The 24,596-nt window shown below is 41.3% G+C and overlaps 2 protein-coding genes across 5 annotated transcripts in view; one reads left to right on the top strand and one right to left on the bottom strand.

Moving 5' to 3' along the window:
- SLC31A1 (solute carrier family 31 member 1) overlaps positions 1-17,612 on the bottom strand; it is a gene marked incomplete at its 5' end in the record, with an annotated part of 40,830 nt that extends 23,218 nt beyond the window's left edge. Inside the window, one exon of the mRNA XM_042963495.1 lies at positions 17,248-17,612. Within this exon, the coding sequence (XP_042819429.1) occupies positions 17,248-17,612 (365 nt within the window). The remainder of the gene's footprint in view (positions 1-17,247) is intronic.
- FKBP15 (FKBP prolyl isomerase family member 15) overlaps positions 17,556-24,596 on the top strand; it is a 57,312-nt gene continuing 50,271 nt past the window's right edge. For 3 of the 4 annotated variants that reach the window (XM_007094300.3, XM_042964966.1, XM_042964965.1), the window contains exon 1: positions 17,557-17,738. In XM_007094300.3, coding sequence (XP_007094362.2) covers positions 17,686-17,738 — 53 coding nt within the window. In that variant the 5' untranslated portion in view covers positions 17,557-17,685. Of the gene's footprint in view, positions 17,739-24,596 lie in introns of all 4 variants that reach the window. The other variant, XM_042964967.1, reaches the window with a different exon arrangement.

Here is a 24,596-nt window from a genome sequence, read left to right as displayed (position 1 = left end):
CTGTGAATATTGATATGCTTTAGACATTCTAACATCTCAGTGGCTTTAACACTTATCAAACACATTTCAGAGCATACTGTTCATATCGCCCTGTAACATTTTCCAATTCACCAATCTTAACCATCTCTTCTGAGAGATACCTTGCTGAAGCAGAAACAGTTAAGAGCAAGAGCCCTCTTGGTCTGGGAGTCAGCCTGCTAACTGTTGAAACTCAAAACAAGTTACTGAAACTTTGTGGGATAATAGATCCATAAAAACCAGGAAACAAAATCTCATAATATTTTGAACATCAAAATGTAAAAATACATATGAAAGTGACTGGTACATTAATCACATAGAAAACAGTGTTAATTTCCTCCTAACTCAAGGGTTTCTTTCAGTGTGTCCTAGGACCGCCTGAATCAGAATCATTTAGGATATTTGGCAAAAAATGAAAATTATAGACCCCACTCCAGACTAGTGCATCTTCTCTCAGGGAATGTGCCTCAAGATCTAGACATTTATCAAGCTATATAGGCAATTCTTAACACCCTAAAATCTGAGAACCATAGTTCTGAATTATAGAGATGTATAAAATAGATATATACTACTCAGAATCTAAGGACTGGATGTTTAACAAGTGAGAGCTTAAAGAAAAGAAAGAAAGGAAAAGAAAGCCAAGATTCAACCAGGGACTAAAATAAAGCATTGTTTGTTGTGATATTCCAAAAGGGGAGAGCTAGCCTACCCTCACTTAAAAGGTACACATACCATCACCTAATAATCAAAGAACTTTCTGGGTTAACATTGAATTTAATACCAAATGGCTCATCTTTGGGATTTGAGAGAAGTTTTTCCACCTACTATGTGAATAAAATCTCTGAGTTTCGGATGAAGAGGAATTTATACATCTCTTGTAGTTTTATTTTTCTAGACTAGTTGTGAAATATACTAACTGAACTACTTGAAAGACAAACCTCAAATAGGAAATGCACTGTTTTACTGTCTAAAAACCAAACAAAAACCAAAAATCACCCCCCCAGAAAAAAAAACCAACCCCAAAATACAAACAACAAGACCCACAAAAAAACCAAACCGCCGTGTGAAGAAATTGTTGGATATAGTTCCCAACATGATTAATGAAATTAAGATGGGCTCCCAGGGTCTGTTCCTAACCAACCATTAGCTCCTGCATTGAAACCGGAAACTCTGAGGTCCTGAATAGCCTACCAAAAGCAACCAAAAAAATCATGAGCAGGAAACTGTGGGCAGAAAAGGTATTTTCCCTTTTTTTTTTTTATGGTGGCTCTCCAAGTACACAAGGGAGTATAGCCATTCCCCTAACTGGTAAGACTGTACCTACTGGTTGTGGGCCCTTGGGCAAATTACTTAATATCTCTGTCCCTCAGCGTTGGTAAAATCAGGGTAATAAAAGTAGCTACCTCCTAGGATTATTTTAAGGACTGCTATAAGGAGCTCACTAAGGTGACAGCATAGTAAAGAGGGCAAGTTAGCTTCCTCAGAGATAGGGATGTCAGTGGCACTGACCTCATCACAGTGTGCACCCAAACACATAAAACCCTGGAATACTGTATTGTATTACTTTTTCATCTACTGTTCTTGGCATAAGGGCAATTTTCTGTCTTTGATTTGTCTTTCACCCCCTACTCCATAGCTAGTCTTTCTTCCTAACCTTTGCTATTCTCATTTTGGGAGTTTTTGGGGTGAGCTAGTGAATCCTAGCCACTTACCTTCACACACAGGGTCATCCTTCACCTATGTTGAATTGGGTGGGTCAGTAATTGCTTTAATTTGATCCTAATTTGCATCTCTATTCTTTGAATGTCTCAAGGGGCACCTGAGTGGCTCAGTCAGTTAAGCGTCCCTCAGGTCATGATCTCACGGGTTTGTGAGTTCAAGCCCCACACTGGGCTACGTGCTGACAGCTCAGAGCCTGGAGCCTGCTTTAGACTCTGTCTACTACCCCCCCACCAAATAAATAAATAATAAAAAAAAAAAATCGGAAAGGTCTCAAATCTTCACACTTCTTTCTCCATGTCTTCTAATTATAATTATAAAAGATACTTTCTACGAGTGGTTTCCCCGCCAAGCAATTAAATTCTCCAACACCAGCTGGGTGTCCTACAATTCAAGTGGATTCTGACACTGCGCGGAGACAACATCAGATTCCACAGGTTAAGGGCTTAGTCCTATAAGACTGCCCTCCACGTCAGATGCCAATTACAAACTTAGGTTGTTGCCTGTGTTTCCAACTGGATATAAAATCAAAAGTCTCCACAACCCTTTCTCTTTGGGTTCAGTTAATTTGTTAGAGCAGCCCACAGATCGAACTCAACAGATTACAGATTTATCACAAAGGATATTAATACAAATTACTAGCCTCATGAAGAGAGGGCAAGATCCGGAACAAAGGAGCTTCTGTCCTGGCACATGTAAGCATTCTGGATTCCCAAGCTAAAAGCTCTCTGAACTTTTTTTTTTAAATGGAGGTTCCATGACAGGGGCATGATTGATTAAATGATTGGCCACTGGTGACAACTCGATCTTTAGCCCCATTCCCCTCCTAGGAGATTGGGGGCTGAAAGTCCAATTCTCCAATCATATTGGTTTGCTTCACTGGCAACCAACCTCAGGAGACCTCAGGGCTTTCTAAAAGTTACCTCATTAGAGTTGGATAGAGGCCTGGGAGGAAGGGCAGGCAAGCTGCTGGGTAGGATATAAAGGTAGAGAGAGGATAATATGGTGTGTGGTGGGTCCTTGAAGTTCCAGGAATATTTAGTGTTTTGATTTCACAATCAAAGAAAAACTAAATAAAGTATAATAATTTATTATAAACGTTTTCAATTATCTGCACATTAGACTGAATGGTATAATTAACTCCTATGTACCCACTGCCCAACTTCTACACTTAGCAACTCAAGGCCAGCCTGGTCTCATCTATACCCCATTCATTCCCATGGCCCATATAATTTTGATGCAAATCTTGACTATTATGATATTTTATTCGTATGCATTTCCACATCTCTAAAAGAGGGGGACCTTAGAAAAAAAACAAGAGAAAATACAATACCATTAACTCACCTGAAAAATTAACAATTCTTTATTCATCAAGTGTCCAGTTTGTGTTTGCATTTCCCCAGAGTGTCTTATTCATTTTTTAAGAACATGAACTTTACTTAGAAGGTTAAGTGACTCAAGTTCATGCTCTTGATTTCCTACTAAATTATAGACTGCTAAAAAAGAAGTTACCTCATTATAACATAACACAGGGCACTTATAGCTCTCATCACTTAGGAAATCTCAAGGATTTTAGGAGTTCTGTGCCAGAAATGGGATGCAGACCATATATTTCTTATCATAAATCACAATATCACACTTTAAAAAATGGGTTTTTAAAAAAAATTTTTTTAAATATTTATTCTTTCTGAGAGAGAACCTGAGAGAGTGTGAGCGGGGGAGGGGCAGAAAGAGAGAGAGGGAGACACAGAATCTGAAGCAGGCTCTAGGCTCTGAGCTGTTAGCACAGAGCCTGATGCGGGACTCAAACCCACAGACGGCAAGATCATGACCCGAGCCAAAGTTGGACGCTTAACCGACTGAGCCACCCAGGTACCCCAGAAAACTGTTTATATTTCTATAGTCATTTCACTAAGATTCTGGGAAGGAAAAGAAATGTGCTCAAAATGCCATCTTGAAATGGAAATAGGATACATTATATTTTTACCCATCTCATCTTTTTTACATCCTAATTTAAGAATAGGGAAAGGGTAGTAATACTGCCCCTTAATTCTAAGCTATAACATAGCACCATACACCTTGTGGTATTTCTGAAACCATAATAAAGTAAACTCTTTTCATGTAGCTAATGGCCCTTTAACAAGCTGTCCAAATAACAGGCAGAAAGAAGCCTAGTGAGGCATCTAGCTTGAGCTACCCAGCAGTAACTTCCCTGGGAGCCTGACATTTAGGAAAGCTTATATTTGAAAAGATGGGACCTACCTGGGGAAGCTGTGTGTTCGGCCCTATCATCCTCTCATCTGTAACTTTAGGAGGTATAGTGTACAAGAGGGCTGAGCTATCTCCTATCCCACAGAGTCTTTACGTGTTTAAAGCATGGTTCATAGACAAGTTTCTTTATTCTAAAATCAGAATGGTCAAAGGGCACCTGGGTGGCTCAGTTGGTTGAGCGTCCGACTTTGGCTCAGGTAATGATCTCGAGGTTCATAAATTTGAGATCGGGCTCTGTGCTGACAGCTGGGAGCCTGGAGCCTCTTCAGATTCTGTGTCTCCCTCTCTCTCTGCCCCTCCCCCGCTCATTTTCTCTCTCTCTCTCTCTCTCTCTCTCTCTCTCAAAAACAATAAACATCAAAAAATTTAAAAAAGGGGCACCTAGGTGGCTCAGTTGGTTAAGTGTCCAACTTCGGCTCAGGTCATGATCTCACGGTTTGGGAGTTTGAGCCCCACATCAGGCTCTATATTGACAACTGAGTCTGGAGCTTGCTTCAGATTGTTTCTCCCTCTCTCTGCCCCTTCCCCCGCTCATGCTAGCTCTCCAAAAATAAATAAACATTAAAAAATTTTTTCTAAAAAATCAGAGAAGCCAACACTAATCCAATTGCCTCTTCTAAACATATGACTGCATTTATAAGCCAGAGTTTATATTTATCTAATATTCCCTTTTATTTTTATGATTTCATACACATGAGACTTGTGGGAATAAAAAGATACATGTTTATTTTGAGATGAACCTCCTAGGTTATTGCTAGAGTGTGTCTAACTTCACAGCTGCCACTAGTGTGTAGTTAAGTAAATAAGGTCCACATTTTTAACCACAGTACAAAGAATGGCTGTGGGAGCCAGAAGGAATGTGTGTGTAGATTTACCCAAACACACACCCACCCACACATACACCCTTCTTCAAGACAATTTACTCGACCTTTTGTTCCTTCCGGAATCGTAATAGGTGTGCTCAGGGGTCGGTTGGAAGGTGTGTCATATATGGGGGTGGGGGAGGGAAGGAGAGATATGGCACCTTGAGAGGGTAGCGGGTAGCGGCACCTTGAGAGGGTAGCGGGATAGAGGCTGGATCACTCAGACATCTACTCAACTCAGTTCAACATTCAATTAGTATTAAGTACCCTCTGCCCCAGGGGCTTTAGAGAATGTTGTGATGACGCCCATGGAGGCTCTAATTGAAACCTACTACCTACAGAACAAATTTCACAAATTTGTCTTAAGACACCTAGAAAGAGAATGAGATGGAGGTGAGAAATGGAGGGAAGGTTAGTAGGTCCAGTCAAGAAGTATGAGGGGATGACAGAATTTCGATCTGCTTTGTGCCCCTAGCACCTCAGAAAGACATGTGATTGCTAGAGTATCACCTATTTCACAAAATTATCACATTCCACAATCATCAAAAACCTGGGAAGCCAGTGAAAAACACACACCAACAGACAGATCTCAGTTAGGCTCTACTTTATCTTTCTACTTTCATTCCCTACATAGACTGCCATAAACAGCTAATCTTCTGAATCCTCTATGAGGTGATGAGGGAGCATAAGGTCAGCTCAGGGCAAAGCACAAGCTTAACAACCGTCCCACTCCCACCCCAGGTGGGATATATAGGACACTCCTCAGGCACCCCTGGCTGCCCAAGAACAAAGGGAAGGAAAGAAAACAAATGGCTCACCGATAGAGATCACAGTCATGCAGGACAGGGGTATCCTTCAGTTTACAAATATCTTAGTAAATTACCAGGAAAAGGCAATCTTATCAATAGCCTAATCTCCAGAAACCTATAGACTCAGTTTCCTAGATTCCTTAATATCACCCTCCCCTCTATAGTGATGAAGGGAACAAAGCCAAGAAGGAAATGGCAGATAAAATTAAATTTCCTTATAACCTGCAGTCCATTGACAAATACTTGAGGTAAACACAGAGTATAATATTTCTCCAGGAACCCCCTACAGTCATATTGTTAATGCCTTACTAGAGGAAGAACAACCTTAGCTTGATAATAGTAAGGCCTCTGGCTTCTTTGAGTCCTGTTTAGCATATGAAAGTCCTTCTGGGGGAAAAAAAAAAAAGCCCTTCTGGAGACCTCCCTTTGGCCTTTACCTCCTCCAACTCCATAGTATATAACCAGTCACTCCTCACAACCCCAGCAGCTCTTTCTTCCCAGGGGTCCTGTCCCGGTGTTTTGGGTTTTTAAAAAAAATTTTTTAAACATTTATTTATTTTTGTGAGTGAGAGAGACAGCATAAGCGGGGGAGGGGCAGAGAGACAGAGACACAGAATCCTAAGCAGGCTCCAGGCTCTGAGCTGTCAGCACAGGGCCCCACCCGGGGCTGTAACTCAGGGACTGCGAGATCATGACCTGAGCTGAAGTTGGACGCTTAAAGGACTGAGCCACCCAGGCACCCCTAGGTGTTTTAATAAAATCACCTTTTTTGCACCAAAGAGGTCCCCAGAATTCTTTCTTGGATGGTAGGTCCAAAACCCCACCACTCCAAAACCCCATCGTAAGTACTGGTAAAAGTAGTTAGGCAACAGTTCTCTTTTTGTCCTGAGTTTATAACATAACATTGACCTTACAAATTAACTTCTGAGTAATAGCACACTGAACAGCACTAGAGAAATCTATAGGATTGTAATGTAGTAGGTGACTTTTGTCAAGTTTGCAATTCAACATCATTTTGGTAACATTGCATACTTGGCCTTTACTTGAGATGTAGTCTCTGAATAAAAAGAGATTAAAAATTAAGATGTCTGGGCGCTTGGGTGGCTCAGTTGGTTAAGCGTCTGACTTTGGCTCCAGTCATGATCTCATGGCTTGTGAGTTCAAGCCCCACACTGGGTTCTGTGCTCACAGCTCAGAGCCTGGAGCCTGCTTCAGATTCTGTGTCTCCTCTCCCTGCCCCCCTCCTGCTCGCACTCTCTCTCAAAAATAAACATTAAAAAAAAAATTAAGATGTTTCAAGAAAACGATACCTTCTCATCTCTTTTACTGTTCATTTTCAATTAAAATCTCATAGAATACCAGAACTAGGAGAGTGTTTAATTATCAGTCTGATGTACATACCCTTTGAGCCAGCACTTCAAGTTGACCCTTGAAGAACACAGGGGTTGGGGCATCGACCCACAAGCAGGTGAAAATCTGTGTATGACTTTTGATTCCCCCCAAACTTAACTACTAATAGCCTACTGTTGACCGAAAACCTTACTGATAACATAGTCCACTAATATGTTTTATATCTTATATATATTATGTACTGTATCCTTACAATAAAGTAAACTAGAGAAAACAAAGTTTTATTAAGAAAATCATAAGGAAGGGAAAATACATTTACAGATCAGTACTATAAAAAATCCACCTGTAAGTGGACTCACATAGTTCAAACCTACCATGTTCAAGGGTCAGCTGTATATATCCTAAAGACACATTGAAACATATGTCAACTGTTATAGGAACAAAGTTATCTGTCAGAGGACTGTGATAGCAAAAGATTGAAAATACAGTGTAAATAGGGGTGCCAGGGTGGCTCGGTCAGTTAAGAGTCTGACTTCGGCTCAGGTCATGATCTCATTGTGAGTTTGAACCCCCCATCAGGATGTGTGCCGACAACAGCTCTGAGCCTGGAGCCAGCTTCAGATTATGTCTCCATCTCTGCTCCCCTCCCCTGCTGGCTCTGTCTCTTTTTCTCTAACATAAAACATTAAAAAAATTAAAAAAAAAAATACAACGTAAATGTTCATTGATTGGGCACCGATTAAATAAATAATCATATTTCCATAAAATGGAATACTTTGCAGCCATAAACAATGAGGAAGCTCTTGGGGTGCCTGGGTGGCTCAGTCAGTTAAGTGTCTGACTCTTGGTTTTGGCTCAGGTCATGATCTCATGGTTTGTGAGATGGAGCCCCGCCTTGGGTTTTACACTGACAGGGGGAAGCCTGCTTGGGATTCTCTCTTCCTCTCTCCCTCTGACCCTCCCCCACCCCTGCTCTTTCTCTCAAAATAAATAAATAAACTTAAAAAGTATATACATATTATTTGTAAACATCTATACTATCAGGGTACAAGAAAGTGGTAACTAGGTCCCTAGGAGGGGAACTGGTCAGATGTGGGTAAAGAGTAGAAGGAGCGTTTTTCACTAATATCCTTTTATACATTTTGAATTGTCAACCATGTGAATATATTTCCTATTCAAAAATTATCAAGTCCAACTCCCTTATTTTACAGATGGAGAAACCGAGGCCCACGTTAGTAAACAATAACGCTAATATACTCTTTATTCAACTGAATCCGTAATACTTACTTCTCACATAAGGCTTCTGTAACAGTGGTCTAACCACGTACCCCGACCCTCTCATTTCTTCAGATGGTTCTTCAGATGGGAAGCAGCTAAGCAGGAGGGATTTCTGAGCTTTACATATCCTGCTTTAGTGACAAATAACATAGAAGCTCCTGTTTCTATGGCCCACTCTCACCTTTCCGTACATAGAAGATCAAGTGTACAACATTTTTCACAAAGGCCTTTGGCGAAGCTTTTATTTACCTGGTCTGAATAGGACAACTTAAATTTGATATGTCAAGCAAACAAACTGAAAAGGTCTTTTGGTTATGCAATGATACAAGGGCCTAAGTCCAATGGGGAGTGGACCTCCCAGCTACTATACTCCATTTCTCAGATACCCTTTGTTGTTGGCTAAGCCATATCCTGAAATCCAGCAAGCACAAGATGCACCCTTTCATACTCCTCTTACTGGATCCTTGTGTAGTCTTGACACATTTCCAACGTGCTGACCACAAGTGCTTTAGTATGATTTACATAGATTACAGTGTTTTACAGAGAGTGTGGTAAAAGTAGCAAAAACACTGGACTAGACACAGGTGGCCCCGGGCTACAGACGCATGTGCCATACGTTAGCCACATGACATTAAGCAAATCGCTCAAGCCAACAAATACTAGTTTATTGCAAAATAGATATAAAAATATACCTACACTCCATCAACTCATAGGGTTGGGAGGATCAAATAAAATATGTCAAAATACTTTTGATTCTAAGTTATAGTAAGGATGAAATCCTATTAGTAATAGCTTGCTTACTCATTAGATGACAAAAACTCTGCAAGGAGATGTCCAAATCACACATACGGCTCACTTCCACGTCACTTAAAGTATATAGCCTCTTGGGGGACCTGGGTGGCTCAGTCGGTTGAGCGCCCAACTTTGGCTCAGGTCACGATCTTATGGTTCGTGAGTTCAAGCCCCACATTGGGCTCACTGCTATCAGTGCAGAGCCCGCGCTTCAGGTCCTCTGTCCCCCTCTCTCTGTCCCTCCCCTGCTTACGTTCTCTCTCTCAAAAATAAATAAACATTAAGAAAAATGTATACAGTCCCTTACAGTTTGATTTAAAGAACACAAGCTAGGTTGTAACTGGTGGCTCAGTGGGTTGAGGATCTGACTCTTGATATCGGCTCAGGTCATGATCTCCCGGTGGTGGGACTGAACCCTGCACTGGGCTCAGCACTGAGCATGCAGCTTGCTTGGGATTCTCTCTCCCTTTCTCTCTGTACCTCCCCTACTTAAAGACTCTCTCTCTCTCTCTCTCTCTCAAAGTAAATAAACTTAAAAAAATAAAATAAGATAAAAAAGAACACAAGCTAGTCAGATAAACATACGTTGGCAAAGCATTGCTTTAACTGCCTTCCTGTTATAATCAAAGGCAAAGGTCCCCCTTGCTTAAATTTTCTTTTTTCTTTTTAAGTAGGCTTCCCGCCCAATGTGGGGCTTGAACTCATGACCCTGAGATCAAGAGTCCTATGTTCTACTGACTGAGCCAGACGGGCACCCCTAAATTTTCCTTCGGTTATATTACAAAGGATTTTAATCATCTAGATCATGTTTTTGGTTTGCCTCTGAAGAATACTGGGAATAAATTTGGTGTGAAGCAGAAACTAGAAAGCATCTTATCTGCTACTACTTTACTCCTCCCTCCCTTTAATTAATAAAGGATGATTTAATGAAAATGCACTGAGAGAATGTAAACCAGAAAGAGAAAAGTTGTTTATTACCTCAGATTGAGGTTGCATGGTGTGGTAGAGAAAGTACTGGGCTAGGAATCAGAAGACCTGGGTTCTAGATCTGGCTCTTGGGACTTACTGTATTTGTGACCCTGAGGAACTCACTCACTCACTCACTCATTCATTCATTCATTCATTCATTCAGTATATTGTGTACCTATTGAGTGATGGTACTGTGGTGAACTCTTATCCTCAAGAAGTCCAGTCTGTTGGAGAAGAAATACATACAAACAATAAAAAACAGTAGAAGATGTACTAAGATATAGATCATGCAGAGGGCTGTGTGGGAGCTGATAAAAAGCCATCAGAAAAGGTAGGAGGAAAAAAAAAAGGAAAGAGAGAGGAACAGGGTGGGGGTGGGGGTATACTTAGCATTCCTTTGCCTTTTATTTTATAAACCAAAAGACTAAGTTCCAGGTGCTCTTAAACTGCTTCAAAATTGTGTAAACAGCACATTTTTCACAGCACCTCTACTACCTATTTAGAGAAAAGACTCAACCTGACTAACAAAAAAGGTGCTTTAACGTGTCACTGGTCGCTAGAGTTCTGCTCTCGATAGAGATTCCCTCCAAACCATTTATCCATTTACTTCTGGAATGCAGGTTTCCATGTCAGTATACTGTATTGCATAATGTCCTCAGCCTACAAAAGCAGGTTGTATACAGAAGCCTAGGGCCTTTGTGTAAAAGGAAAAGAGGTAGGGTGGACCCTTCTCAAAGGTTTCCTTCTCTGCAGGGCTTTGCATTCCTAAGGATGGGCCCCTCCTCTGCTTGGGAAGGTCACCTAAATCTGAAATGATATGACTCAAAGCAATGGAACTTCAAAAGCATTTCCTTCCCAGTCCCTACTGTAAGATTTCTTTTGGCATAAAAGGCTCATTTTAAAGTATTAAGTATCACACTTTTGATGACTTCTCATACTTAGTCATGATCTACAAAAAACTTCTGATTTTTAAAGTGGCTTTATTATGCTAAAAGCTGCCTGTGGGAGTGCCAGCATCATCAACCTGCCCTCCCTTCTCCCTCCCCATCCCCCAATCGTGCCAGGCTTGCCAACCTTAAATGGCAGTTATCTGGGGGATGCCTGGTCACTGATTTATCTGACATCTTCCACCAGTTCAAGTCATCTTGCCATTGTAAACACTTGCTTTTCCAGTGATAATTATGCCACCTTCTTCTGTTTTGCAGCACTTCAAAAAGGGATCAACGCAGAGCCAAACCAGAACCGGGAGAGGCAAAGAACAAGGTTCAGAGACTCCTAGGAGTATGGCAAAATTGTTCCCTTTAGAGCATTTAGTTTTATTCACAGTCTAGAACCTTTATTTTTGTCATTCAAAACTGAGATTATAATCCGAAGAAAAACTGGACTGAGGTTTTTAACAGCTAATACCCATGCACCCAGTAGTGTTTACCATGCCTTATCTCATTCAGTCCTCGGGTCAACTCCACGTTCCAGGACTGTTAGAAAAATGAAGTGGATACTCATATGGGGCAGAGCTAGAGAGAATTTTACTTTTTACATCATATACTCTTAAACCACTTAAATTTTTTCATATAACTCATGTCATGTAGGATAAATAATCCCATTTCCCACATGGCTAAATACAAACTTATCCCCTTGGCCTTCAAAGTATTAAACAAATATGGCCCTGCTCTCCTTTTCAATCTTAATCCACTACTTCCTGATGTGTTCTGCTGTCCTACAATATTTTTTAAAAATTTTTTAATGTTTATTTTCGAAGAAGAGAGAGACAGAATGTGAGTGGAGGAGGGGCAGAGAGAGAGGGAGACACAGAATGTGAAGCAGGCTCCAGGCTCTGAGCTATCAGCACAGAGCCCGACGTGGGGTTCGAACACACATACTGTGAGATCATGACCTGAGTCGAAGTTGGACACTCAACCGATTGAGCCACCCAGGCGCTCCTGCTGTCTTATACTCTTAGCAAACCATCCTCACAGAATTCTCTTAACCAATTTAAATAACACAGTAACCAGGCTATTTTCTTTTCTTTCTTTTTTTTTTTTAAATTTTTTAATGTTTATTTATTTTTGAAGGAGAGAGAGACAGAGCATGAGCGGGGGAGGGGGAGAGAGAGAGGGAGACATGGAATCCTAACCGGGCTCCAGGCTCTGGGCTGTCAGCACAGAGCTTAACGTAGGGCTTGAACTCATGAACCACCAGATCATGACCTGAGCTGAAGTCAGATGCTTAACTGAGCCACCCATGTGCCCCTTGGCTATTTTCTAATATCATGGGATTCCCTTAGGGAATTTGTGTGCTTATCAAGAGTATCAGGTATGTTTGTTAATGAATCAACTGGGGGCCTTGGGTAGTTCAGTTAAGCATCTGGCTTCAGCTCTGGTCATGATCTCACAGTGGGTGGGTTGGAGCCCGCATCAGGCTGTCTCCGGCTCTGCACTGACAGCTCAGAGACTCGAGCCTGCTTCAGATTCTCTGTCTCCCTCTCTCTGTCCCTCCGCCACTGGCATGTGAGCATAGTCTCTCTCCAAAAATAAATAAACATTAATAAAAAAAAAAGAAATCAACTTATGCCAATTGTGTTTACTGTTATAAGAATATAATTTAATAAAGTATTATGTAAAGCAATTAAATGTAAGTGAGAAGAGGAAAACAACAGCAGCAGCTAATATTTTCTTACTACCTACCAGATGCTGTTCTAAGTGCTCCACATGAATTGACTCATACAATCTTCACAAGATCCCTAGAGACTGGATACTGTCACTGTCCCTTTTTTCCAAAGGAGAAAACCAAGCAACTTGCTCAAGGACTGCATAACTAATAAACGGCGAAACAATTTGGCTCCAGACATTAAGAGTTTAGCTACTATACTACATAGACTCTCTGGTAGTTACTTCTATGAAAACCAAGTTGAAAGCTTTGCAAAGACTAGATAAAGATGAGTCACACAGATACAGACAACTGTACTTTGTAAGTCAAAGTAGCCATAGATAATATGGCAACAAATAAGCATGGCTGTGTTCCAATGACACTATTTCCAGAAACAGAGGGCTAGGACAAGATTTGGCCGCCATGCTATAGTTTGCAGATCTCTGGGACCCACACCCTAAGAAAAGGCTTATTTTATGAAAACTATTAAATGTTTCTGTTGTTGTTATTGTTTTCTTAAGTAGGGTCCACGCACAATGAGGGGCTTGAAGTCGTGATCCTGAGATCAAGAGTTGGGTGCTCTATGGGCTGAGCCATCCAGGTGTCCCAAGAAAAGCCTTATTCTTTTTTATTTATTTACTTATTTTGAGAGAAAGAGAGGGCATGTACAAGCAGGTGTGCACAGGAGGCGCAGAGAGAATCCCAAGCAGGTAACACATTGTCAGCCTGGAAACAGCTTATTTTAAAGAATGGCAAAAAGATGTTTATGCTTTAAGTTAAAATTAAATGTTTAAGATCTGTGTGTAACTAATATCTGAATGATTCCTTGTTTTAACTTATTTTTGTTGTTGGCCAACTATTGGCCCTAACTGCGTCAGATAAAAGGGCAACTCTTGTGCCATAAGAAATTTGTGACTTCTAGGTTCGAGATTGAGCCTGCACTGACAGAGCTTGGGACTCTCTCTCTCTCTCTCTCTGCCCCTTCCCTGCTTATGCTCAGTCTCTCAAAATAAATAAATAAACATGAAAAAAAATTTTTTTAAAAAAGGAAAGAAAGAAATAAAGAGAAAAAGAAAGAAAGAAAAAGAAAAAGAAATTCGTGCCTTCTTTCCTGCCTTTTTGCTTTTGCCAAAGCCACCCCCTCAACCTGGAAAACCTTACTTTCTCATTTCACTAGGAACCACCCCAGTCATCTTCAAAGGCCATTATCTAGACCCACAAACTCCACCAAACCAGATATGATCTCTTCTTCCTTTGAAATCCCACAATAATTAATTTCTACTTATGGGACTTACTTTGCTATGTCTTCTCAATTATTTGTATACTTCAATTATCCCCGCTATTCAACCATAAGCACTTTGAGGGCAATGACTTATTCGTTTTCCTATTCCTTGCCAATACCCAGCACAGGGCCTTACACATAGAAGGTTTTCAGATATTTCTTGAACTGGGTTCTGACATTCTTCTGTTTTCAGTGACTGAACAGAAAGAACACTATACCAACTCCCCCAAACCTATATTCAATTCATATCACTATCACCACACCTATGATCTAACCTGGTTATAACTTTAAACATTAATAGTTTTTATAGTTTAATATTTACAATGCATTCACTAGTAGACTAGTATGGGTGTGCTTATATACAAGAATTATCATCTCTATGGCAAAATTACTGAGAATTTGAAAGGAATTGTTAAAATTGCCACTTCCTAGCTAATCTTCAGGGTCAATCCATTTCATAAATACACCTAAAAACTGTGTACTTAAAACAAACAAAAATGCTTAATTCACACTTGAGATGAGGGTTGTGCTTTACTTACCTCTGCATCCTCAACAGTACTTAATAGATGTCTGGGTCTAATTCACTCCCAAAGTGTTTAGGGAGTCTGGCCCAAGCTCAGAGTGAGTTAGAAGGGCTGGGATGGGAATTCAGGTTTCTTGATTCCTGGTCCAATATTCCAGTTCAGGAAGACAGTGGCTTTTTAGTGTACCCAATCTTACTGAGGACGCCTTACCATTATCTTCCCCTTTCTCATACAGCTGATCAGAACTAGCAGCTGTGTTCCCACAATGGTGACCTAGGCATGCATGTTTGCGGTGTCTCAAAAATGTTGATCCAGATTTTATGTTCCTGCCTATCTAAAAAGGCTACTTAAGTACCCTGCATGAAAACATTCCCAACTCAAGAATTCAAGATAAGCACTCAAATGATCCTTTAGCATTAAAAAAAAAATGTTTATTTTTAAGAGACAGGGAGAACTAGTGCGTGTGAGTTGGGGAGGGGCAGAGAGATAGAGAGGGAGACAGAGGATTCAAAGTGGGCTCCTCAGATGGCTGTGAGCAGGATGCAGGGCTCAAACTCACAAACAGTGAGATCATGACTTGAGCTGAAGTCAGCTGCTCAACCGACTGAGTCACCCAGGTGCCCCAATCCTTTAGCATTTTTTAAAAGCACTATTCAAGGGTGCCTGGGTGGCCCAGTTGGTTTGAGCTTCTGGCTCTTGATATCTGGATTCTTCTCCTTCTGCCCTCCCCCACTAGCCATCTTTCTCTCTCAAAATAAATAAACATTAAAAAAGAAATAAAACACTATTCTGATGTTTCAGTGCTGGAATGACAATGATCAGTACGAGGAAGAGGAATTAGAAAGAGCTATGTAAATTACTTATGCATTTCATTCTTTCTTTCCCTGAGAGATAGCCAAGTTCATATTCTAAACAGAGCTATGGCAAAGGGTTCCAGTTCTAGTGCTTAGGTTCCAGTGGCATCATTGTTTTCACACTGTCAGCCTTCACTGCTTTAACCATCTTAATCTTTAAAATAAACACAGGAAGCAGACCACAGCCCCATCCCTCGGTTTAACAAAGGAATCCTAACAAAAATTAGTAACACATAATATTTCTAGCTATCCTATTTCCCTCTTTCCCCTCCCCTAGAGCTTTAAACAATAGTAAAATCATCTTCAATTACCAAAAGAGACTAAGCAACCCTGACTGTTCATAGCTAGTACAACATATCTATCTTTCTGGAAGGCAAGAGTCATTGCTGGGCTCACTGGGTCCCACGTGCAAAAAATCCTAAGAGCATAAGTTAAGGAATGGGAACAAGGATGAATTCCATTACTCACTGTAACAAAGAATAAGAAACCATTATTGCCAAGAGGGTACAGTACTCTGTGGCACAGGTGACCTCAAGATGAATAAAACTGTCCCTGCCCTTGAGGAGCTCACACTTTAGTACAAGTACACAAACTATAATAAAAAGCAGAACCAGGGAAGTACCAAGAGGTGGGAAGTTCTCTAGGAGGTGAATCACTATCAATCACTTCACTTCAGTATCATGTTAACAGACTAAAACTTTCAGGTAAGGGACACTTGTTATACTAAACTGTTTGGGAGAAGCCCTGAGTGAAAGAGATCTATGGAAACGGATGCTATGCTACAGAGGCATCTGGGTGGCTCAGTCAGCTAAGCGTCTGATTGTTGGTTTTGGCCCAGGTCATATCTCAGTTCTTGAGTTTCAGCCCTGCATTGGGCTTTGCGCTGACAGTGTGGAGCCTGCTTGGGATTCTCTTTGTCCCTCCTGCGCTCTCTCTCTCAGAATAAACTTTAAAAAACTGTTTAAGAAACGGACGCTACATTATCTGCTTATCTACACCTTGGCTAAATCAGGCCTAACCAGAGATGGTTTCAGTAACTCTACCAGGTTAGTCAAAGAAACACTTACATAAGACACAGAGAGGGTGGAAACTGAAGAAAGAGAAGTCCCCGACAACTGATGTTGACTTAGGTCTGTGGCAAGAAGACGAAGCAAAACCCAGACCAAGACTGGGACTGGGATTTTTGCGCTTCTAAAGTTTTCTCCTTTCCAACACTCACCCCCAGAATATCCCAGCTCTTCTGCACCTCACTTGCATCGAGAGGGGAATTCTCTAAAGATGTATGCCTCAGTCCAGCAATGAGCACTCCGTAAAGGTGCACAGTGCTTAAAACCTGATAAGGTTCTTGCTCACCCATCAGCTTGCTAACTCCTGAACCAAGAGAGGAGGGATCCAGCCCCAGTCTGCCTGCCCTTTACTCTGTGTGACCTAGGACTAGTCATCCAAGGGTTTATTACTCTGTTTCCCTATTGCAAATTCTGGGATTATGAGGGGACTGGGATTGAATTCGATGACCTCTGAGGTCTAAAAGCTTCTTGACCAAGCCGGCACATGGAATTAGTGGACAAATAGCCCGTTGAATAAACAGTGAGGTCGGCCACAGGGCACAAGCGATAGGGACGTCAAGCCCGTTTTATAGACGGGGAAAGTGAGGCACCGAACACCCTGCCCCAAGGTCACTCTCCCTATGTCACTGTGGGGCCTGACCGAAAGCGCAGTTCTCCAGTCTGCCAGTCTCGGGCCCTTTCTCCTTTCACAGAGCGGATTAGAGTCGCATGGAGGGTCCTTGTCCTGGAGGCGAAAGGGCTGTTCCTGTGCCAAAGGTGGGAGAGGGCGGGGGGGGGGGGGGGTGGGGGTGGGTGGGTTGCTTACCTTCCAGATCCAGTCTTGCCACCGGCACCTCCCTCTTGGAACCTTAACCCGTCACCAATCGCACGACTCTTCGGAAGCCCCCTCCACTTATGCCCGGCTCGACGTGTCCACGACAGCCACCGAGGCCGCGGATTCCTGCCCCTGCCCCGCCCCCTGCCTCGTTGGCCAATCCCTGCGCAGGATTTTGGAGCTCCCGCGGATTTCACCGCCTCTGCAGGCTGGAGAAGCTTTACGTCACTGGCGCGCGTGCCTGCGAGGCCCTCCCATTTGCCTTTCCCCCACCTTCTCCAGACCTTAGGCCCCTCCCGGCCGATCAACCGTGCGAGAGTTCGTCCTGCCGGAAAGCAGCACGCCGCCGCGGCATTTCACGACGTCAGCGGGGAAAGGCCCCGAAAACCTTCCGACCTCCCCCCTTGCGGCTGGGTGAAAGGCACCGCGATGTTCGGTGCGGGAGACGAAGACGACACCGACTTCCTCTCGCCTAGCGGCGGGTGAGTGACTGAGAAGCGTGGGACCGAGGGCGTGGCTGAGAGAACCGGGCAAATGGTTGGAGGGGTCGCTCTCAGACTTCTTCCCTACTTCCGGGTCCAGACCCCTGCCACATTCCGGTGCTCTACAGGTTTCAGAATCCCGGCAGAGTTCGAAACTGCGCTGTATCTGTCCACCTCGATTCTGGACCCGGCATGTCCCGTGGCACTCAGTATGGCCCTAGGGTTCGCCTTTTGCTTTGTGGGTCAGTTTCTCCTTCTGTGAAATGGATTACTGATGAGAACATCTGCCTCAGGGTTTTTATAGGAGTCAGTTGAGGTCGATATGACACTTTCTGTTCCCCGGGGACAAGGCAGTGACACTTCAGAATTGGCCCTTCTGGGTCAGCTGCAGCATCCTTCAAGGCCCAGCTCAGATGGCACCTTTTGGTCCTTTCGCTACAGACCCAAGCAGAATGCATTGCTTTCTCTTCCTTATTCCCACAGCTAGGCTGATTACCTCCATCCTTGCAACACCGAACCTATTAGATTATGAACCCTGACGGAACAGGGACTGCTTAGGTCGTTCATCTGTGTCTAGCGCTCAGCGCTGTGCGTAGTGTGTGCTCCGTCAGTGCCTGTTGAATGAATGATAGTTGTGAAATTGCACTCTAAAGCTTAAAACCAGTGTAAGAGACAGCGGTTGCTATTCCCTGCCCCCAGTCATTGTGTCTGTTAGCCTGGGGCACAAGTCTTCACGTGGCAGGATTTTGTCTGTTCTGATAATCAGTTTAGCCTTTTCCCTCAAGTTGTGTCAGTAGACGGCTTGACCTTTGAAAGTGAGCTGCCAGTCCTAATCCTTGAAGAGCCTTTTTTGAACACATGTTTAACAAATTTAAGAATGTACAGAGAATGATGAATACATCAACATACACCCCTCATCTTACTGACTACTAACAGATTAAGCTTCTGTGCCTGCTCTCAAGATGCTTCTACTCCTGTTGGAGAGTTCAGTACAAGAATGACCATAAAATGACTCTGGCTGTCTTGGTCTTCCATAGGATCTTTTGACTTACTCTGTGACTGAATTTGTATTACCTATTCTTAAGTCCTTTCTTCACCCTCACCACCCCATTCCACTCTTGCTTTCACTTTGGATGGCCCACATCCACTGAGTTCCACTTTGGGTTCTTTCAGTTACTCAGTTATTTTAAGAGTTAAGCAATGCTTTGAGGGGCGCCTAGGTGGCTCAGTTGGTTAAGCGTCCAAGTTCGGCTCATGTCATGATCTCATGGTCCGTGAGTTCAAGCCCTGCATCAGGCTCTGCTGACAGCTAGGATCCTGGAACTTGCTTCAGAATCTGTTTCTCCCTCCGTGCCCCTTCCCTGCTCACGCTCTGTCCATCTCTCTCTCTCTCTCTCTCTCTCTCTCAAAATAAATAAACATTAAAAAAAAAAAAAAAGAGTTAAGCAATGCTTTGGTTCCTTTTTCCCTATTCTACCTAAAACACTAAAATTTCTACATAGTCCAGCCAGTTGCTGTTGACATAGTCAGCTTTTTGATTTAGGCCTAACTCACCTATTTAAAACAAACAAAAAAAACCCATTAGATGAGCTAGCAATTAGATCCAGTTAAAAAATAACAAGATGAACCCAATTTAAAAGAGCAAAAGATTTGAATAGATATTTCTCCAAAGAAGATGTACAAATTGACAATAAGTATGTAAGAAGATGCTCAACATCATTAGTTATTAGGGAAATGCAAATCAAAATCACAAGATACCACTAAGACAATAATGGGCCGGTAAGCATGTAGGGAAATAAGAACTAAATATGGGGAGAACTTACTTTGCATGGTAGTGAGTTACTGTAAATATGGCCATGCAAGCTGAAACTGTACAAAGCAAGCTTAATAATCAATGGGAAAGATTATAATTGTTTCACACCCCTTAAAATTTTTGGTTGAAACAAACTGTTGGTACATTGAGATTTAGTGTTTTATTTCTTTTTAAAAAAAACTTATCAAGAAAAAAAGTCAAGTGCTTGACTTCTCTTTGTATAACTTATGATATGGAGTGAGCATTTTTTCTGTTTTGGGAAGTTGTCATATTTCTAAGTTTGGATCAGCTTCTGATATTTTGTCCTTTGTGTTTTCAATGTTGTAAAATACTTGTAAGAGTTCCTTTAATGTGAAGTTTTTGCCTTGTCATTTATTCTAGGACATTTGTCATAACCACTTATTTATATTGATGTTTGCCTTCATTAAATTCCTCCGACTCTACATCTAGAGTCTCTCAAACAGCAGTGGTGTCAATTCCTCAGTTTACATTTCTCTATAACTTCATTTATATATGACCCAAATTCACTTCCAGCATTATCATGTTAGTTTCTGTGCTGCACTTTTATCTTTGTTGGCCAATTCCCTCTTTTGAGTATCTATTTTTGTAAAATGTCGCATAAGTTTATCACTGGGAGACAAGACAGCACAAGCACATGCTTTGCTCTTTGTCTCTTGAACTGGAAAACAGGTGTGCAATATCCAGTCACCAACAGACTGAAAGAAATGACACTCTTGGTCACTGATCATACGTGTGTCTGTCGTGTAGTGATCTGTGGACTGAAGAGCTAGCTGCAGAGTTTGCACTTTATGCATTTACTTACAGTTAATATACCTTTATAAGTGAAATTTGCACTGTGCTGTTGAGGGACGAGTATTAGTTTAATTAAGACATACTAACTGAAGATGCTGCATGTAGGAACTGTGTAAGCTGAGGGCTTCTTGTAGTAGAGCAGCAACTTCCATAAAGCAAAACTACAAGATATAAAAGGACAAATAGACACATTAATAAAGAAGACTGTAACAAACATCTCCCAAACCTAGAATAAGTGGATAAAAAAACTAGTAAGGATATATTTTTTAAAAGAGGGAAAGAGCCTTTTGAATCAGTATTTAAAAAAAGTTTCTTTTTAATATTTTATTTATTTTTTAAAATTTTATTATTTTTTTAAATGCTTATTTATTTTTGAAGGAGAGAGAGACAGGGTGTGAGTGGGGGAGGGGCAGAGAGCGAGGGAGACACAGAATGTGAAGCAGGCTCCAGGCTCCGAGCTGTCAGCACAGAGCCCGACGTGGCGCTCGAACCCATGAGCTGTGAGATCATGACCTGAGCCGAAGTCAGATGCTCAACCGACTGAGCCACCCAGGCGCCCTTAAGATTTTATTTTTAAGTAATCTTTACACCCAAAATGGGGCTCAAACTCCTAACCCCGAGATCAAGAGTCACATGCTCTACCAACTGAGCCAGCCAGGTGCCCCTATAAGAGATACTTTAAATTCACATTCTTCACTAGGTGAAAATATTGGGGAGAAGTCTATAAACGAATGTTAGAGCTCCCAACTTTTATGCAGCGAGCAGTCTGCTACTGACTGAAAAGGACAGGATAAAAACAGTCATGTGCTCTTTGCCAGATTGCTGGCCGGAGATAGTTCTTGGTGGCTCAGCTGTGCTGCTTTTCTGAGTAGGCCCATCAAGGACATGAAACATTTTAGTTCTGGGCATTTATCTATGCTCTTAAACGTAGACAGCAGCTAACTGAATGATAAAAGACTTAGTAAACAAAGTTGTGCATATAACTTATTTTTATTCCCAGTAATAACCAGAAAAAACAAATCAAATTTAAGATTGAGAATATCGTAAGTTTTCCCAGCAGTCTCTGATTTATCTATTCCTTCTTTGTTTTTTCCTGAGGAAGTAGAACATATGACAGTGGGTATTGCAGTTGCTTTCCACTTCCTCTTATAACTGTAGTTTGCTGTAAATATACTTGCTTATTAATTTTCATGTATTTTGACTTGCCTTGATTCCATTTAGGATATTCAGGCCTGGTAGAAGCGGGAGCATTAGTGTCTTGGATGGCTGTCAAGATGATTGATAATCTGTGTTCCAGTTTCCAGGCCTCTTCAAACCCATGCTTAACCTAGAAGTAGTAATCAGGAAGCTTGCCTTTTTTTTTTTTTTTTTTTTTTGGCTCTTTTCCTACCATGGTGACTTTGAAATGAAGAAATGTGTGAGTGTCTGCTTAAGTGTATGGTACTTCACTTCATCCAATACAGATAGGAATAAGGCACAATTCTTGCCCCTAGGAAACTCCCAGTTTAGTAGTGGAATAAAACCAATCCAGTAATAATAATCACAAAGCATTTTTAAGAGGCCAGATATGTAAATACTTGTTTTTTTGTAATACATGTTTTAGACTATATAAAAGGTATATGTAGGCAAATCTGATTAGCATAGTAATGAGAAGCCACCAGTGTAGAGGTAGAAAAAAGAGAAATCTAGGGGCACCTGGGTGGCTCCATTGGTTGAGCATCCAACGTCGGCTCAGGTCATGATCTTGCGGTTTGTGAGTTTGAGCTCCACATTGAACTCTGTGCTGACAGCTCAGAGCCTGGAGCCTGCTTCAGAGTCTGTGGCTCCCTCTCTCTCTGCCCCTCCCCTGCTCGTACTCTCTCAAAAATAAATAAACATTAAAAAAATGCATAAAAAAAGATAAATATGGAACTTGATTATCAGAAAGTATTTTAGGTTCTGTAAAGGATACAGAAAAGTCTAGATTCTAATGTTGATTCTGCCCCCAGTGAGGAGTGTAACTTTAGACAAATCACTTCTCATCTTTGGTTCTCCATACCCTAGTCTATTAAATATTAGGCTTGCCCTAGGTGATCTTTGAGACCTTTTCCAGTTCTATATTTTTGTATTTATGCTAATAGCGTTTTATAGTTACAGGTCAGTTTGTGCCCTGATTGAGCATGCTTTCTCCCTTACAGGGGTATCTGAGTTCAAATTACATTTTAAATATATATATATTTTAAGTTTATTTATTTATTCTTGAGAGAGAAAGGTGGGGGAAGGGCAGAGAGGAAGAGAGAACCCCAAGCAGGTTCCATGCTAACAGCGCAGAGCCTGACATGGGACTTGAACCCACGAACCCTGAGATCATAACCGAAATGAAGAGTCAGACACTTAACTGACAGACACCCTCAAGCAACATTTTTAGGTAACAGGAAATATGCACATGTGTCTAAAATACATACTCTATGCCAGGTACCATACTAAGTATAAATATACATTATCATATTTACTTCTCCCCACCGATCAATTAGGTGGTTTTTACTATTATACCCATTTTACACATGGAAAATTAAGGGTCAGAGAGGTGAGTTGCCCAGGATCACATAACTATAAAGTGAAAGAGCCTGGATTTGAAATCAGGCAATCAGATTTCTACTAGACTGCCATGTGCCCATTATTATTATTGTAAAAGTAGGTGTTTGATGCCATAGTTCATAAAAGAAATACTTTAACAGGGGCGCCTGGGTGGCTTGGTCGGTTAAGCGTCCGACTTCGGCTCAGGTCATGATCTCACGGTCCGTGAGTTCGAGCCCCGCATCAGGCTCTGTGCTGACAGCTCAGAGCCTGGAGCCTGTTTCAGATTCTGTGTCTCCCTCTCTCTCTGCTCCTCCCCTGTTCATGCTCTGTCTCTCTCTGTCTCAAAAATAAAAATAAACGTTAAAAAAAAAATTAAAAAAAAAAAGAAATACTTTAACAACAAAAAATCCCTTTTTATTAAAATATATTAATATAGTATAACTGCTGTGTGTTACTGTTTTTGATGAGAAAAGAAAAGGAGTATGAAACTAAGGCTAGATAAAGACTTTGGCAACTAAATGCATTGGCTAACATTTATTTTTAAAACGTAATTAGTGCCATGATGACTTCCCATAATTATAAACATAGACTCAAGTCCAGAGTTAGCAAGCCCATTCTTGCTACCAAAGAGAAATGTGTACATTTGAGAATACTTTAGAAGTAGAAAAATAATAATTTACAAGAAACTTATGCCCCTAAGTCTATATAGAGTTTATCTAAGAAAATTAATAGAAAATAGAATGGATTTGAGGGGCGCCTGGGTGGCGCAGTCGGTTAAGCGTCCGACTTCAGCCAGGTCACGATCTCGCGGTCCGTGAGTTCGAGCCCCGCGTCAGGCTCTGGCCTGATGGCTCGGAGCCTGGAGCCTGTTTCTGATTCTGTGTCTCCCTCTCTCTCTGCCCCTCCCCCGTTCATGCTCTGTCTCTCTCTGTCCCAAAAATAAATAAAAAATGTTGAAAAAAAAAATTAAAAATAAGAAAATAGAATGGATTTGAAAGATAATTGGGTTGACCTGGCTTTTGGATTGGTTTTGCAGTCATCAAGGCTGGCCTTTAGAGCATGTATGGAAACATAGTTTACATGACATTTCTGTCTTTCCCTTGAGAAAAACATACCTGCAAAATTAAAACAGCAAATCCAATACCCATACCCATACTAAAGATAACAAGGACATTCTTTTCTTGTCACTTATTTGTGCATAAACTCTTCTATGTTAACTAGGTTCTGAGTTTTGTAAATTTTTCACTGTGTTAAAGGCATTGCCCAAATCTCCCAGAATCTTATTCTTTTAGGGAATCTTCCCAGACTGTCTCCATAAAAGGAGAAATCTTGGTTTCCTTTTAATTTTATTAACATTTGTTGATGTCTTATTTAGGCCAGTACTGCTCTTTATGCTTGAAATCTCATTTAAACCTCTTAGTCCTTTAAAGTAGGCATTGTTGGTCCCATTTACAGGAAACTTATAGTACACTATCTTGAAAGAACAGGGTAGTAGTTGCAGATTATATTAAATTTATTTTGCAAAATGTTAGTATGTATTAAACTTTAAAATTATTGAGGGAAAAGACCCAAAAAAGCTGTGTAGTTTCAATATATTTTTTAAGGTTTTGTGTGTGTGTGTGTGTGTGTGTGTGTGTGCGTGTGTGCGTGTGTGCTTTTTAAATTTTTTTTGT

Source organism: Panthera tigris, chromosome D4 (assembly GCF_018350195.1).
Source record: "Panthera tigris isolate Pti1 chromosome D4, P.tigris_Pti1_mat1.1, whole genome shotgun sequence".
In the NCBI taxonomy this organism is placed as follows: Eukaryota; Metazoa; Chordata; class Mammalia; order Carnivora; family Felidae; genus Panthera; species Panthera tigris.
Note: the sequence above shows the minus strand (reverse complement) of the source record. Positions and strands in the feature narration are given on the sequence as shown.